General features: G+C 45.0%; 1 protein-coding gene across 16 annotated transcripts in view; it reads left to right on the top strand.

Moving 5' to 3' along the window:
* Positions 1-18,509, top strand: part of NEDD4L (NEDD4 like E3 ubiquitin protein ligase) — a 491,133-nt gene that overhangs the window by 292,968 nt on the left and 179,656 nt on the right. The window contains exon 1 of one of the 16 annotated variants that reach the window (XM_068251288.1): positions 1,831-1,890. The exons of 14 other annotated variants lie outside the window; for them this stretch is intronic. Coding sequence is in view for 1 of the 2 variants with exons in the window: in XM_068251287.1 (XP_068107388.1) it covers positions 16,674-16,739 (66 nt within the window). In the remaining variant the exon portion in view is untranslated. Of the gene's footprint in view, positions 1-1,830; positions 1,891-16,392; positions 16,740-18,509 lie in introns of those variants that run through there. One more of the 16 variants, XM_068251287.1, reaches the window with a different exon arrangement.

Below are 18,509 nucleotides of genomic sequence, written 5' to 3'. Positions count from 1 at the left end.
AGTCAATCACTTTTTCTTTTTCTGAGGGAAAAGTAGGTACCTCGGCTTATACAGAGGTCGGCTTATATGCAAGTTGTATATACGGTAATCATAAAGCCATGGTTGTCCCGAGATGAGTGATAAGACTCAAAGCAGTAAAAATTCCAGAGGTTTTACCTCCTTTGCATACTATCTGGAAGTACGACATTTTGTCCCAGAAGTTGTACAAAGTTTTTGTTGTTGTTTTTATTCTTTTTTTTTTTTCTACAGTGGCAAACCAGCTTCTTTCTGTAAACTGTATATGTATGTAATGACTCCAGGCTTAGCTGAGCTGCCCGTGGGAGAGTCTGGAAAGGGAGGTGAGGATTTGCCAGCAGAGAGGGCCCATATTCATTCTTGTGGCATATGAAGCCAGCTGTGCACTGAGAATTCCCAGAGTACTCTGTGCAGTCATGAGTCACAGCCAAAACTGTATAGCAGGACAGACCAAGCACAAAATATACAGCATGAAATGTACATGTGTTGTCACCACTACAGCAAAATTGCATGGGGGGGGGGGGGGGCGGAGGGGAGGAAAGCGGTCATTGCTCAGTGTGTCTACGTAAGGCCAGGATCATAACCCTGCTGCAAACAGCGAGGCAGGCCTTCCCGCTTATTTATTCATCTGTAGATTTAGAGAATTAAAGTGTAACTGTTGGGCATAAAATAAAAAATCAGTTCTTTATTTTTATCTGGTAAACAAGTAATAAGGATGCTAACCAGGCAATCCAAAAGTTAAAATCACTATTACTTTTTTTTGTTGGTAAATGATCATTCCCCAGTTTACCTGACTCTTATTTGGTACATCTCCCACACAAAGGAAGTTGCAGGGCATGCTGGTTTGTCCTTACTTTCCTCTACTTCCCCTCAGACTTAACTAATTGCAGCCTGATTGGCTGAAGCCTCTTTCCCACCTGTTTTCCCCTCCCACACATCTGTTCCTCTCTGATTGGCCAATATTTCTCATGCTGAGACAATGCACTTTCTATAGTGGAGGGCGGGCAGTACATACACACTCAGGCAGATGAGTAAGGGAGGAAATTACATCAGGATTGACTTATAGCCACAGTTAAAATGGGAAATGCAAAGTATTTTCACTTTTTTTTTTGTTACTGTAGAAAAATCACGAAAATCAAAACTAGGCAGTGCAATACATCCGTTATGTAAGTAGAGCAAGTATTTATCCACTTATATATGTGTTTTTTTTTTCTGAGATAGTAAGGCTGACCGCTCCTTGTCTATGTCAAATAGACGTAACTGGGGTTGTTCCTATGTAGAGAAAAGGCTCTGGATCCTATTGAGCCCCTCGTTCCAGAGCGAACTATCAGTTTCTTTTATTTTTTTATTTTGTACTTTAGTTCTCCTTTAAGAGCGTGCTGGTAGTTAGTAGTCTTTTTGCATAAATCACCTGACCCATCCCAGTGTGTATGTGGGGTTTACAGATAGTTTTCTGTTAGGGAAGGTTGACGAAAGGCACACATGCTTTTAACACACTGGGAATGGTATAGTAAGAGTAAGTGTTTAATGTTTAATTGCACCCTGCTAAGCTGCAGTGCAGAACACAGAGTTGATCTCTGTACAGCAAAGGAAGGAGGTGGGCTGAATCTGGTGATTGCTTCCCAAGTTCAGAGCCAATTCACTCCTGCCCGGTGCTGCTGCAGCAGTTCCCGGTCATGACAGAAAGCCATGGAACTTGGAATGTTTCTGACACACAGTATTCTACGTTTATGAGCAGAAACCATAACATAAGCACACTGTTGAGCAATAGGCCTTTAAACAGCTGGGAAGAGGTGACAAATGATCTGGGCTGCGGTTACCTATGTGTAATGACACAAGTCAGAAACCACGGATCTTCAAGATGCAGCCAGTAAGGTACGGATAACCTAACTTCTTCAATGGGACAGTCCCGCTTTGGGAATTACAGTATGTCCCTCTTTCTTCCATATGTGTCCCTGTTTCAGGACTGATGTACAGATCTGTAAAAATATACTGGTATGTATTTTTCTACTGAAAAATGTTTCATATACAGTAAATGTTTCTAACATTTTTAAAGTGATCATTTATTTTTAAATGTTAAAATGAAAAACGAATGATGTTACAGAGGACCAGTGTAGTCTGGCGTTTAAAACTGTCTTTTGCTTCTGAATTATTTCTGGTCTCGGTGATGAGGGGCGTGGCTGGGGGTGTGATTAGGGGTGTGGCAGAGGTGTCTTATTTTTTTTTTCTTGTATCAAAAAGTTGGGATGTACGTTTTTAGTGTATTTATATTGCAAATAGTACAGGTGTGCCACGGCCAATACATTGTGCATTGCTTATTAAAGGGGCACTATGACGAAAAATTCTAAAATTTAAAATATGTACAAACATAAAAAAAAAACGTTTTTCCAGAGTAAAATGAGCCATAAATTACTTTTCTCCTATGTTGCTGTCACAGTAAGTAGTAGAAATCTGACAGAAGCGACAGGTTTTAGACTAGTCCATCTCTTCATAGGGGATTCTCAGCAAGGCTTTTATTCTTTAGAAAGATATTCCCTAAAAATGGTGCTGGCCCACTTCTCTGCTCGCTACAGTTTTTTAGCAGACAGAGCAACTGCCAATCACTAAGTGCATTTTGAAAATTAAATAAATCCCTGAAAATCCCCTATGATGAGATGGGCTAGTCCAAAACCTGTCCCTTCTGTCAGATTTCTACTACCTACTGTAAGTGACAGCAACATAGGAGAAAGGTAATTTATGGCTCGTTTTACTATGGAAAAATGTACTTCTTATTTGTATATGTTTGCACATATTTTAAAATTTTTCGCCATAGTACTCCTTTAACCTCCTTAGCGGTAACCCCGTGCTGGACACGGGGTAAGCCGCCGGAGGGTGCCGCTCAGGCCCTGCTGGGCCGATTTTCATAATTTTTTTTTTTTTTGCTGGACGCAGCTAGCACTTTGCTAGCTGTGCCAGCACTCTGATCGCCGCCGGCTCCCACCCAATCGCCGCTATCTGTTGCGGTGCGCGCCCCCCCAGACCCCGTGCGCTGCCTGGCCAATCAGTGCCAGGCAGCGCCGAGGGGTGGTTCGGGACTCCCAATGACGTCCCGACGTCGGCGACGTCATCCCGCCCCGTCGCCATGGCGACGGGGGAAGCCCTCCAGGAAATCTCGTTCTTTGAACGGGATTTCCTGATCGGAGATCGCCAAAGGCGATCGAAGCGGGCGGGGGGATGCCGCTGAGCAGCGCCTATCATGTAGCGAGCCCTGGGCTCGCTACATGATTTAAAAAAAACGCCAGGGGGGTTAATGCAACTTTACTGTCCTATGCATTTAAAATTGGCGGATCTAGACCTATCTATCTACGCTGTCATTTTGGATGCATTAGTGGTTATTGTGACAGCAGGTATGTACCTGGTGTAACAGTTGGTTGACGTTGGAGGCAGGGCCTCTTTCTGCAGCAGATGTGGGGATTGCTGTGCCATTGGGACAATTTCACTGCTCTTTGTGGCCGCAGGCAACGTTCTCATCACAAGCAGTGCTATTTGCCTGGCCATGTGACCTTCACGTGTTCTTACTGCTTATGTAACATAACAACCAGCACTACACAGGAACACACCTTCTCTGACCAAGTGACTAATGGGCAGGGCTCCAACAACCAGCCCTGAGTCACGCAGCCTTCCAGAAATGAGGAGCGTTCTCCACAACCTCCATGACGAAATGTTTGTAAATGTCAATTATCATGGCCATGTGATTCTATTAAACAGCCCTTTACTGGCACACATGTAAATAAACCAGCTGATTGTTTACCAGGCATGGCATCCTGTTAGTCTTAAAGCGGCAGTATGAAAAATATGCTGTAAAATGCATATGTGCACATGCATTTGTCCCAGTCAGTGTTGCCAACTCATCCCTTTAATTACTGACACATCTAAGTTATACAGGTTCTGGGGCTACTTACACATAATCAGTGCCTTACCTGCCTCTACCTAGCCACGAAACCTGTATAATTCATGTCAGTAATTAAAGGGATGAGTTGACAACACTGGTCCCAGTACACATGTATAGAAACATGAGCCGCATGTTGCATGACTAGTAGTTTAAAGGGAAGCTTAAGTGAAAGGGGTATGGGGGCTGCCTTATGCATTTCCTTTTAAACCATACCAGTTGCCTGGCATCCCTGCTGATATCTTTGACTGCAGTAGTGTCTGAATCACACCGGAAATAAGCACACAGCTAATCTCAACAGATCTGACAATGTCAAACGCCTGATCTGCTGCATGCTTGTTCAGGGTCTATAGTTAATGGTGTTAGAGGCAGAGGATCAGCAGGATAGCCAAGCAACTGGTATTGCTTAAAAGGCAATAAATATACCTCTTGCTTCTAGTTCTAGTTTTTGTCTAAAGTTGGCGAATATGCACAACCTGCCTATTTCTGGTGGTTGGGAGCAGATGTGTAAACCTTGAAACTGTCTTTCTATAATAGAACTGAACTCACAAATAAACGAGTATTGCATTAGGATTCGAGGTCTGGTACACACCATGCACTTTCTTTCAGATTGACTGGTTGAATTGATTTTCGATCTGTCCGACCAGAACATCGACCAGAAAAAAGGATCAGAAGTCAGATCACTTCTGTACATAATCGATCGGAAATCCTAGCAGAAATTATCGATTCAACTTGCCTATCTGATGGGAAATTGCATGGTGCGCACCAGGCATTAAAGGGAACCTGAGGTGAGACGGATATGGAGGCTGACATATTTATTCCTTTAAAATAACGCAAATTGCCTGGCTGTCCTCCTGATCCGCTGCCTCTGAGGGCCCATTTCCACTATCGCCAATTCGCATGCGTTTTTCGCATGCAAATTCGCATAGCAATACAAGTGAATGGGACGGTTTCCACTTGTCAGGATTCCTTTGCGTTTTTCTGTGCAGAAAAAATTCGCATGGCAGAGCCATCAGAATTCGCATACCGCATACCGCTATGCGAGTCGCATACAATGTATTTAATAGGAAATTCGCATGAGGTTTGGGTATGCGTCATAGAAACAATGGAAAAGCACACTAGCACTGCCATGGTTAAATTCGCATACATCATCCATGCGAATTTGCATGTGAATTTTTACCGCGGCGATTCGCACCGTACAAGTGGAAATGCAGCCTAATGCTAGGTACACACCATACCATTTTCTGGCAGATTTACCTGCCAGATCGTTTTATTTCCAACATGTCTGATCTGAATTTCTGATAGATTTTTTGATTGTTTTTCCGATAAAAATTAGCCTGCATAAATTTGCACACAACTTGAAAATGCCGCACTCAAAATGATTTGCATCTTGTTGACCATCCCTAGCTGGTACTGCACTATTCTTTCTTCCTCTCCTCTCTGGCATTGGCTGGTTCAGTGGCACAGGCAGAAGCAGAGAGGACTCCTTAGGCTCCTCCCACCCACATGACACAATCTCTTAGCAGTCTTTGCAAAGGCAGAATACTGCCATGGCACTTTTTCACAAAGGGGGAGTGGCTGACCAACAAAACCGAGATTTTATGTCATAAATGGTTAGTTTTTAAACAGTTTTTCCTGCTGCTGTGTTATAACTCCTGCTGCCTGTGTTCATAGTGTAGGTTTTATTTTTACTCCAGAGGTCCGCTTTAACTAGTAAAAGACTGCCTCGTGCCAATTGGCGTGACTGTGGCTTTAGCCCCAGGACTGCCTAACACCTATTGGCGTGCAGACCTGGGGACGTGTTTTGCAGTTGATCGCGCGTGCATCTCCGCTTCAATGACCAAGCTCTGCTCGTCATCAATTCGCCGCTAGAGACTTAGATGGTAAAACCGTCGTCTATTTACACCATACAGCGCTGCGAACTAAGGCAGCGCTATACTGTGGACCTGGTGTGAGACGGCTGTCCCCTCTGGAGTTGCAGGAAGTGATCAGCTCTTAGGGCTGGAACCCACAGGAGCGCTTTTGGCAGCGTTTTGGCAGCACTGCGATACGCTAGCAGTTTACCAAAACGCTGGGCTAATATTAATGGATGGGGCAACTTCCACAGGAGCGTTTGCGTTTCCCAGAAACGCAAACGCAGGACCTGCAGCATTTTGGGAGCGTTAGCGCTTCAATGTAAAGTATTGAAACGCTAGCAGAAACGCTCAGCAAAACCTAAACTGAGCGGTTTTGCTAGCGTTTTGCGGTTCAGCACACTAACAAAATGAAAAAAAATTCACAGGACCAATCGGGATAAAAACGCAAAACGCTACGCACCCGCTGGGCAAAAAAATACAATGTTGCAAAACACAACCAAAAACGCGCATGAATCCGCTTGCAAACCGCTCAGACAAAACGCTAGCGGTTGCGTTTTGCGTTCGCTGATTTCAGTGGGTTCCAGGCCTTATAGGCTGATGTCTGAGAGCTAATCACTATGATTGGCTGGGGGTAGGGGGAGGTCCGGGGAGGGAAAAAAAATATTTTTATAAAAAATAAAATTTTTTTTTAAATATTTACAAAAAAAACACAAACACCCCAGCAGCGATCAGAGCCCACCAATAGAAAACTCTGCTGAGTTGTGCGGCCCTGCAGCAAGGCCTTAAAGCTGCAGTGGCCTAATTGGGAAAAACTAACCTGGTCACTAGGGGGTGTAAGCCTATGGACCTCAACAGGTGAAGGTGTCTTCCTGTACAAGAATCAGTACTGGGTTGTTCTGCATTCTCTGCCATGATATCATATTCAGCCATGTTTAATATTTAACGTGTTTTAGCACGGAGAGGTCATGGAGAGATTTATCAATGGGTAAGCGAGGAAACACTAATAACATGAATTCTTTATGGCCTATTTATTCACCCTCCTCCCGCAGTCAGCGGCTCCTTGGTGATGATCTGCATCAACAGAAGTATCAGAAGGCAGCAGTGTGTTCCTGTGGCGGCGGTTTGTTTGTTGTGCTGTTGCTGTCGCACTGGGGATGGCACAGCAGAGCTTCCCTGCACTGCCAGGAGGAGAATGGCAGATGCCACACAGAACAGATGCAGGGGGGGGGGGGGGGTTGTCCTGCGATTCCTCCCCAGTGTGAGCTCTGATCTCTGCAGGCTGCTTCTTATCATTGCATGCTAAAGCCTGCCGAAAATACAGCAGACTGGAGCTCTGATTAAAGTGGACCTGAACTCTTACAAGGGACAGAAGGAAAACCGAGAAATGCACCCTGTATGTATTTAGAGAGTTTAGCCTGCCCAATTCTCCCTCATTTGTGACTAAGCACAAATTGTAATTTGATTGTGTCAGCTGACTTCCACGGCAGAGCAGCTAATTTGTAAACACAGGATGTTAACCCTATGTCTGCTTCCATGAAAGCAGGAAGTACACAATGCAGACTTATTGCGGAATTTGTATCCGCTGTCACAAAAATGTTTTTCTTTAATGGTCATTATGCTGTTGCTTATCTTTTAGAGCAGAGAGGAAGTTCTGAGTTCAGGTCCACATTCATAATGCAGAATTAATTTCAGTTTCATTTTCATTTCCTTTGAAAATTACAGCTGGCACCGAAATCTGTCTCATGTTGGCATCCTGGCTCCTAGGATCTGTCCAATCCCTAGACTGGGCCATGCTTATCTGATGTCGCTACCATTCCTCTGCAGTGTCTGCCTTTCTATTGGCTGCCTTGGTCAGGTGACGTCTATTTCCCTCCATTTTCTCCAGCGGTGGATGATTCCCTCCCCCTCGGTTCACCCAGGGGTCAGATAAACATTTATTTCATTTCATACTTGGCCCCGCTCATTTGGCTAATTATGGGACGTGGTCATATTACAGAGTGTACCGATGATTCAGCTCACTGTACTGCATGGCCGGTGCCCAAGCACTGCCTGGATTTAGCTGGTATTTAGAAAATATGCTGTGTCAAGACCCACTCGCTGCATCTCACTGTTACATTCGCATAAAACATTTTGTTGAGAATTTTCCATTCCTACAGCAGCGGGGGATGAGCCATGCTGACATATGGGGTACCGGGTCTACCCAAATTCCATCTTGCTCCCATGTGAATGTCTCATGTTTGGAGTAAATACAGTAGCTAGTACTGGGCAGTTAAAGCAGACCTAAACTCAAACTAAACTTGTAGAATAATTTGAAGATAAAAACACAAAAAGGTGCTCTAGGAAAATAGTTTGCCCACAGCCCACCAATGACACGGTCAGAAATGGTCATTCGCTATACTGAGTGGGCAGGGCAGAAACCCAGCTTGTTCTGCCAGAATGGCTCAGATCAGTCATTCTACTATACAGGAAGTGGAATGATGGAAACATACTCAGCTCAGCCATTGGTGGTCTACACAGAAAGTGGAATGACTGGTACATTACCAGCTCAGGCATGAGCCTACTACACAGTAAGTGGAATGATGAACATTACCAGCTCAGTTGAGTCATGGGTCTCCTACACAGGGAGTGGAATGATGGGAACGTTGCCACAATTACCAGCTCAGTTCAGGCATGGGTCTCCTACACAGGAAGTGGAATGATGGGAACATTACCAGCTCAGGCATTGGGTCTCCTACTCGGGAAGTGGAATGATGGGAACATTACCAGATCAGCTCAGGCATGGGTCTCCTACACAGGAAGTAGAATGATTGGGACATTACCAGATCAGCTCAGGCATGGGTCTCCTACACAGGAAGTAGAATAATTGGGAGATTACCAGATCAGCTCAGGCATGGGTCTCCTACACAGGAAGTAGAATGATTGGAACATTACCGGATCAGCTCAGGCATGGGTCTCCTACACAGGAAGTGGAATGATGGGAACATTACCAGGTAAGCTTTCTATTTTGAGAACATGTTCACCAGACCTTTGTTAGGAGGTTCTACCTCCTACACAAAGCTTAGCTGACCAATCAGCGCCTGGAGCTAAATGGTAATTGAGGGACACTGGGAAAGGGAGGCTGGGGCCTGTGTCAGGTGCAGAAGGGAAGGCCTGGCGGCGGCTGCTGCTGCTCTTGGCCATTAGAAACACTTTCTGTTCATATCTCAGAAGTTTCCACTTCAATTTACATAGCTGGTGGAACATAGCAGTGTGAGAAATGACAGGCGCTCGGCATAGTAGACACTGCTGACCTTTCAGCAATGCTGGAGCAGCACTACCGCCAGCCTCAAACCAAAACAATGAGCCAGTGCAAATGGAATGTTTTTATCAGGTTTCAATAGAACAGCAGATGGTGTCTGATAGAGCGGCAATGCAGGACCGATATCTACCCAGTATCAAATGCTAATTGTTGTGTTTAGAGTGATTCTTCACAAACGGATATCCCTGCACAGAGGAGCTCAGCAACCGACCTTGGGTAACCGTGATTTAAAGAGGCCCTGTAGTAACATAGTAGAATGCAATAAATGATTCACTTTTACAGTAATTGACCTGATTACAGAAACCCTCTATATATCTGTGTGGGTTTCATCTGGGCACTTTGGTTTCCTCTCACATCCCAAATACATATAGATAAGTTACTTGGCTTCTTCCTAAAATTGGCTCTAGACTGCACGATACATACACTACACAATGCTTACATAGACATACATACCTCCCAACTGTTTGAGATAAGAGGGACACCTAGGCACACCCCTAAGCATACCCTGACACGCCCCTAGTCCCGCATACCATAAAGATTTTATAAACAATCTGTTTTATAAATCAAAACACACTGGTCCTTTCTATCCTGGTTAATTATCCTTCATGTTAACATTTGGAAATAAGAAATCTAGATAAATTTAAAGAGTCCGAAGCCATAAAAATTACCGGGGGGGGGGAGGGGCGAGCAGTTATTTTAGAGACACTGAAGCCAATTTACAGAGGCGCTATTCGTGCTACTGATGAGCTACTGTTTGTCCCCTATCTTATTGCCTGATGAAGCGGGCTGTGCCTGCGAAACGCTTTGCATCTTTTGGGGTACCAATAATAAATGTATTTGTTTAATTCAGACAGTATTTTGAGTCTGCTTTCCGGAGGTAAGTCCACCACTGCCTCCCAGCAAATTTTAACATTTTTATTACCTTTTATCCTGCTGGCGCCTCTGTTCTCTTATGATAATTAAAAACTTGATTTTACAAGTTATTTAGCTTAAGGAATATGGCCAGTGCTAAAACGCTGAATTCCCACGGCAGAACGAGGGTTTTATAACCCGCTAAAACCGGGGAACACTTCCTTGTAGAGGCAGAGCTTAGCGCTGTAGCTCTGCCTCTACTCGCGTCAATCCCTGCTGATCAGCGAGGCGGCGAACAGCGGTGATTGACGCTAATGGAGGCAGAGCTACAGCACTAAGCTCTGCCTTCCAGGGCAGCAAAATCCATAACTTTAAAAGTCTGGGATTTTTACCCCAGGATTTGTGGGTTATAAAACCCTTGTTTTGCTGCGGGAATGCTGCGTTTTAGCACTGGCCCATATTCCTAAAGCTAAATAACTGGTTCAAGAAGTGGCTTCAGTGTCTCTTTAACCAGTGTTTGTCAGAAACCGGCCCGCGGCACGCCTGCGTATACGGTTCCCGACTGCGGGTTTGACCAGATCAAGCGGGGAGCAGCCTTATTGAAGCTACAAACAAGGCTGGGACCCCTCAAACACTACCCACTGCCACCACTAGCCGTTGCTAGACACGTCCACTCAGCTGTCGAGTGCTCAACACGCAATCTGCGTTTTCGTATTTGGGTCAGCTTTGTGCTTAGGCCGAATACGAGAACGCCACGCACACACACACACACACACACACAGTTGCAATCTTGCACTGTAGTGAAGCAAAACCACTTAGTCGTTCCGAACGATACTGTTAGACTTCCCACTCGGCTGTTGAGCGCAGAAGTGCCCCATACACACAATGCAACTACAATCTTATACGGTAGTGTCGCTCAATCATACAATCAGGCATGAACTTAGTTACACTTCAGTCTCTTCTAGGCTATGAGTGTTAGTTTAGTACAGCAGAAGTCAAGCTTATTAAATAACAATTTAATATTCCAGAAAAAGAATGGAACAATTCAGAACCTAATATATACAAAAGATGTACAAAAAAACAAAGTAAAAAAGTTATAAAGTAAAAGTTAAGAGATGCACACAAGGATATTTGCATAAAAATGGGATATAACGTTATTGCGTAGGTTAGAACGTGGTTTGGCGGGAGAACGCCGTTCCGATTCGCTCGGGATCCCTCTAGCTATGCGCTATCTCCAACAGAAAGATTCTTTCTAGGCATCTGGCCCTGCTTTTTATACTGTGAGATACGCCCGGAGGCTGCAACTTCCTTGGGGAGGGGAGGAACTCGTTTTAAAAGTGTATTTCACAGCAGATCAAAGGTGGGGACTTGACTGCATCACTTCCTGAGGCAAACCTGGAAGTGAATCTTTGACCCGGAAATGAATAAATGCAATGTATTTTTTAACCAAAGCGTGAACGCAATCGTCGCACAAAGCTCTTTTTGTGAGCGTTTTGCGCTTTTCCTATGCCTTCCATTGTAGCAAAATTGCCCTAAAAATAGTACAGGCAGCGCTTTACTGAGCGGATCGGAAATAAACCGCTCAGGTGTGAACTCTCTCATAGGGAATCGTTGCACAAGAGCTTGCAGGGTGATTTTTGCAAATCGCCGGCGCTTAAATAGCAAAAACGCCCCAAGTTGTGAACAAGCCCTGTATGACATGGGTGCTGATTATTTGAATTCTATGCCGGCTGTCAGTCTCACGCAGGCTCTCTGTGACAGTCAGTCTCACGCAGGCTCTCTGTCACAGTCAGTCTCACGCAGGCTCTCTGTCACAGTCAGTCTCACGCAGGCTCTCTGTCACAGTCAGTCTCACGCAGGCTCTCTGTCACAGTCAGTCTCACGCAGGCTCTCTGTCACAGTCAGTCTCACGCAGGCTCTCTGTCACAGTCAGTCTCACGCAGGCTCTCTGTCACAGTCAGTCAATGTAGGTCTGATTTGCCAGATGGACTGACCCTTGTCATAGGGTAGGAAGCCCTACTCTCCTTCCCTCTGCTGCCCATATCTCTCCTCTTAGTAAGTAGGCTGGAAAAAATGATTCTCAATAGTATAAGAAGTGTCCTAATAGTCACTGGGCTGGTCATACACAGTAGCCCCATGACACACTATAGATGATGCAGCCTGGGTGGTGAGGTTCCTGTATTGCATGAGGTCATCTAATAGCGATTACCACATAGGATCTGTGAGGTCATACATCCATTGTTAACACAGCTAACGTATGTCATTATCCGATGTACTAAATATGAGATGGACCAGTAATTGTGCTCCGCTGCTCCTGCTCTGCATATTAGTGTTGCAAGCACCGCCCCCTAGAGTTTGTCTTCTCAATTGAATGATTCAGGTGGCTTCATGGTAGGGCTGACCCTGCATGACCTTTTAAAGTAGACCTGTGAGAAAAGCAAAAAGGTTACATTAGAAACTTTAGTGGGAAGCTTCTGGATGGCAAGAGTCCTCCCATGACCTCCTCAACCCCACTGAGTGTCTCTGGGCTGGATCGGTGGGGTTGAGGAGTAAAGGGGAGGCCTCTGGACTATCCGAGGCTCTTCTCTCTGCTGAGGTGCGAGTTTACTTTACACACACAAGTGCCTGTACACCGTCACTGTTCTCCAGCACTGCCCATTCCTTTAAAGGGTTCTGTGGGATTCTACAAATCAAACAAGCTGAGGCCTGGAACCCACTACAAAACGCTATCGCTAATCGCAATCGCTAGCATTTTGTATGAGCAGTTTGTAAGCGATTCCATGAGTGTTTTAGGGAGCGATTTTAAAGTGTATCAATTTGCTAACGGTTGATTAGCGATTGGCCTTTTAAAGTCTGAATGGTCCTTTCAATTAAGTTTTGTTACAGTGTGCAGTAACTACAAAATGCTAACAAAATCGCTCCGTGCAAGTTTTGATGAGCGATTACGCCAGCGATTATATCAGGGCTGTGGAGTGGGAGTCGTGGAGTCGGGCAATTTTGGGTGCCTGGAGTCGGGGAAAAAATGCACCGACTCCGACTCCTAATTAATTTGTAACTGTAATTAAAATAGAAAACATGATAAAATGTTCTATTTCTCAGATAATAGTCATTAAAAATAATGTATATATACAGTATATATACAGTAATAGCTGTGCTTAGTCCACAAAAATGAAATGAACTAATCAAAATTAGTTACTTGTGCTGCTTCAATAAAGCAGTCCCCGTATTTTTAAGGTCAGATATACACATCTGATTGTGGCTGTATATATGATGTGTACACAGGAATCTCTTATATATACTAAATAACATCTATGCTGTAAGAATAAAGCCTGATGTGTAGCTCTGTCACTAATAGAGATGGTCAATGAGATGGAAATAATTCTGCATTGATGCTGATTTATGCAAATGTACGCACTCCCTTTGCTGATGAAATCAAATAATTTGATATGTTGTTAAAATTTGGTTTGGTGACTACAAATTAAAGGGTACCTGAGACGGATGAAAAGTAAAATTTTATACATACCTGGGGCTTCCTCCAGCCCCCGTCAGGCTAATAAGTCCCTCGCTGTCCTCCACCACCCGGATCTTCTGCTATGAGTCCTGTTAATTCAGCCAGTCAGCGCTGTCTGGCCGCATGCCGCTCCCACAGCCAGGAACATTCTGCACCTGCGCAATAGTGCTGCACAGGTGTAATATGCTCCTGGTGGCGGAGTGTGTGCATGCGCACTACGCCCGACTGGCTCAAGTACCTGGACTCATAGCAGAAGATCCAGGTGGTGGTGGAGGACAACGAGGGACTGATTATCCTGAAGGCGGCTGGAGGAAGCCCCAGGTATGTATAAAACTTTAATTTCATCTGTCTCAGGTTTACTTTGTTACACAGTAGTACTATACTCTACATATGCACTCCCCACAGAGCTGCAGGGAATCCACTGAGAATGCTGTGCACATTGAACACAGAGGTGTTGTCTGTTTACAATCTCCTCATTCCCCTGCAGAGTACCTGCACATCATTCTTACATGTACCCACACTTACATTGCCTAGGGCCTGATTGATGTTCTTTGTTCCGGTTTGTACCTTTTACAAGTACTCTTACCAAGGACTAGTTTTAGTCTAAAGGGAATAAATATAATAGTCTACATATCCTTCTCACTTCAGTTGTCTTGTAAAATTCCTAAGCGTTGGCAGTTAAGAGACGAATTTCATGTTACATACTTTTAATCAACAAAATTGTAATATGCAAATTAGAGGAGTCGGAGTCGGTGGAATCCTAAACTGAGGAGTCGGTGGATTTTTGGACCGACTCCACAGCCCTGGATTATATACTTTACATTGAAGTGCAAACGCTAACAAAATGCTGCATGTCCTGCGTTTGCGATTTTGCTAATCTCAATTGCTTCTGTGGAATTTTCACCATCCATTTACATTGGCAGAGCGTTTAGGGAAATCATTATCGATTTCTCACGCTCCCTAAACGCTCAAAAAATCGCTCTAGTGGGTTCCAGCCCTCACACTTACTGGGGCTTTTATCGCTCCCCTGCAGCTGTAATATCCCGCGCCGACCTGCTCCATCACCCGTTCCCCGCCGCCAGTCCCGGTCTAATATTCGTCTAAACAGACGAATAATGCTCGCTCCCGCTGGCGTCATGGGGAGCTTACTGTGCAGGCGCAGTACGTAAGTTTTCTTGTACTGCGCCTGCGCAGTAAGCTCCTGAAGACGTGGCGAGAGCGAGAAGCCGCAGTGTAATCACTCACATGATTACACCGGGAGCGGCGGCGGGGAACAGAGCATCGGAAGAGGATGGCATGGGACATTACCACTGCAGGGGGCCGATGGAAGCCCCAGGTAAGTGTCAGCTTGTTAGATTTTTAGGATGCAAAAGAACTCCTTTAAAGGACCACACCAGCGAAAAAAGTAGGCAGTTAAAATCTGTCAGAACCGACAGGTTTTTCGACTAGTTCATCTCCTCATGGGGGATTCTCAGGGTTTTCTTGGTTTTCAAAAGCATTTCTTGAACTGCAGTTGCGAAGACAAAATACTGTGCAAACATTTAGTGAGGCTGGCTGGTATCTTACGATTTCGGCAGTTAACTACCGTTCAGGAAATGCCTTTGAAAACCAAGAAAACTCTCTGAGAATCTCCCATGAGGAGATAGACTAGTTAAACGTTGGTTCTGTCAGATTTTAACTGCCTACTTTTTTGCTGGAGTGGATCTTTAAGCTATATACAGACTTTATATTTGTCGCCTGAAACATCCTTTGCAGTTCATTTCAAGTAGCGTTTTTTGTTTTTTTTTTCTTAAAGGGGAACTTCGGCCTAAACAAGCATACCGTCATTAAGTTACAGTAGTTATGTTAATTAAAATAGATAGGTAATATCATCTCTTACCCACCCTGTTTTAAAAGAACAAGCAAATGTTTGTGATATCATGGGGGCAGCCATCTTTTTGATGGGGACAGCCATCCTTTTGGTTGAAAGGAGGTGACGAGGAGCATGAGACACAGTTCCAACTGTCCTGAATCCTGATCACCCCTCCCAGCTGCGCCCATTAGGCTTCAAATCTCAAATTTTAAAAAAAAATTGCACCAAAACAGCAGAATGAGAACATCAGAAATCCCATCATGCTTTGCACAGCATCAGGGGAAAAATGCCCGGGCAGTTTTCTTCTTTGCAGCTAAAAAATGAGGCTTGGGTAAGAAAAACAGTTCTGATGCTGTGAAACTGTTAAAGAAACACCAAGCCTTTTCAGTTCTGCTGAGTAGATTTTGTCTGGAAGTTCACTTCAATGATATGTAGACACTCTGATCTGCTCCTGCCTGTGTGTGCTGCTCAGTGGAGAGGGAAGAGGGATGGGGCAAGGTAAACACATGAGCGGGACCTTCATAGGGAACAATAGAAATCTGAGGACGGCCGGTCAGGTTGCCACCGCCGTAGCTGGACACCTGTCTGCATGTTTCCGACTGAAACAATTAGGAACAATCCTCTTTGTCTTAGAGAAATGTGAAACATTTATGTTGCGGTTAGTCCTGAGCTGCCCCCGCGTAGCAGCACCGCGCTCACCGCCAAGTCTCGTACCTTCGCTTCCCCTCTGCCGTTTCTCATCGCAAAGTGGATAAAAAAAAATAAACCACATCCGCGATAAGGTTGGGAGTTATGACTGGCAGATTGATCACTCTTGAATGAAAGCCAAGCAGTTAATTATAGCGCTCGCTTCCACAATTCCTACCTCTACGGAGGAAGGGGAGAGGAAAAGCCTGCATGCCTAATGAATGGGAAATGTAGATGAAATTGCACAGTAACAATGTTTGATATGTAGGCGGTACCTATTTTTCTTTCTCTATTTTTTTGTAAGCTCTAGTTGTCATGGCATTGCACGGCTTTGCTTTTCCCGACAAGCTAGAACTATTTTAGGACACTTGTTCCCTTGTCGTGGTAACTTTAACATCGTGCGTGCTTCTGTGTGGGGAGCGGTCTGGTGCGTTCAGCAGCGCACACACCCCGCGCTCACCACAGAGCCAGCGTACGCCGTGTCCTATAGGCAGCCTGGTCGCCTTGTTTTGCGGCCTCCATTATCTTCTTTGTTATCTGGAAGGGAGGGAGAAGCGAGCTGCCTTTTTATTTCTTTCCCCCGTTACAATGAGGTCCTTTCCTGTCTCTGGCAGGGGGAGGCTGGGGTTAAATTGCTAGAATCCACGCTCTGTGCGCACAGGGTGAATGAAATCATGTACAGGGCTAGACCTGACTCGCTCAGCGTTCATCTCGGGGACTGTCAAGGTCGCAGCGCACAGGTGAGTCTCGCTGCTGTTAATCTTTAACGCCCCTGTGTGTTTAGCTCACTCGCTGCCTGCTAGGCTTCAGCAACAATGCAGCTCTGTGTATAATGTACGATGCTTGCTTTAAAACGAAGCGTCAACCCCCTTCCACCTCGCTATACATGCTCTTCACAGTGCTATAGTTGTGTTTTTATTCTGTTAAGCTTCCATTAATTCACTCAGATACACCAGCTGCTTGATGGCTTCATTCTCCGATACTGAGGGAGTCGTGATTAACCATGTAGGGCTCTTTCTTTACTCAAGTGCCTCTTGCCTGAGGTCTTCTCCATATTCGAGTTTTAGCTCTCACAAGCAAAGCTATTGCTGCCTTGAAGAAAATTAGGTTCAGTCTTTATCTACTATGTGCCCTTTTGTAAATGGCTATTGAATAGGATGGTGCTGAGGAGATGTCAACGTTGATACCAGTTTGAGGTTCTACAGAAGGTCTACAGCTGGTTGAAACAGGTCTTTTCTTGCTGACGGTGGTCACTGTGCAAGCTCCTTGTGGTGCCTATACCCAGCTTTTAGATTTCTCGTAGGAGTGATTGCAATGTTGGGGGCGCTAATTGGCTGGCTATATGTTGCAAATTTGGAAAGCAAATCCGTGTCTTCGCCTTGAGTCTCACCCATTGGTCCACCCCTGTGCCCAATAATAAGGCAAAGCATGGGAAAGGCTTGTAGCACAAGCCTTTTCGCAAGGAAAGTGACTATTTGCAAGTCAAGACCGTGAGACATGGAAGAGATGAAAGCTAACGGTCACATGAGTGCCTCAATGACCATCGTGTTTAAGGTAAATCTGTGTTTTGGTTGTGTTTTTTGCTTGTTTGCTTTAGAAACAGTGCTTTGGCTTCCCTCTGTTTTTCCTTCCTTCCTGGATTGAGCTCTAGTTTTGTTCCCTCTCTGGATATTTTTGCAGTCTATTAAATGTAATGACAACCTGATGTTTTGTCTTTTCGCTCAGACATGAATGTGATCTGAGTTACAGGTGTGTCTGGATCTAAATTTAGCATCATCTGTACTAATTGCACATGTTTAGAGATTCTGATGTATCCTTCAATGCTCAGTGCTGGTAGCAGATGAAAAACTAACAGAAGTGATTTAGCTACAATGATAGAAATTGGCAGAAAGCTTGGGTTGAATGCATTTCCAAATGCCTGTGTATACATATGGTTGTGAGGAGGTCTCTGAAATGTGGTCTTCTGATGATCTTTTTGCTTTCTGGAATTGGAACATGTAGAATAGGTGCAGCTAAGCAAAATCCTAGCAGCTGGGTCACCTCAGTTCTGTTCATGTATTAAGCAGTAAAGTGTGTGTGCGTGCCTGTGTGTGTGTGTGCCTGTGTGTGTGTGTGTGCCTGTGTGTGTGTGTGTGCCTGTGTGTGTGTGTCTGCCTGTGTGTGTGCCTGCCTGTGTGTGTGCCTGCCTGTGTGTGTGCCTGCCTGTGTGTGTGCCTGCCTGTGTGTGTGCCTGCCTGTGTGTGTGTGTGTGCCTGCCTGTGTGTGTGTGTGCCTGCCTGTGTGTGTGTGTGCCTGCCTGTGTGTGTGTGTGCCTGCCTGTGTGTGTGTGTGCCTGCCTGTGTGTGTGTGTGCCTGCCTGTGTGTGCCTGTGAGTGTGTGTGTGTGTGTGTGTGCCTAACTAGTATCGCTGAAGAATATGGTTTGTCTGATTTGGGGAGAGGCACCTTTTCTCCCTTGTTCACATTGTGCTGGTTGTAAATGATTGATATATTGTTTTATGTTTGGTTTGG

Source organism: Hyperolius riggenbachi, chromosome 1 (genome assembly GCF_040937935.1).
Source record: "Hyperolius riggenbachi isolate aHypRig1 chromosome 1, aHypRig1.pri, whole genome shotgun sequence".
In the NCBI taxonomy this organism is placed as follows: Eukaryota; Metazoa; Chordata; class Amphibia; order Anura; family Hyperoliidae; genus Hyperolius; species Hyperolius riggenbachi.
The sequence above is the reverse complement of the archived record's forward strand: the minus strand, read 5'-3'. Positions and strand labels throughout refer to the sequence as shown.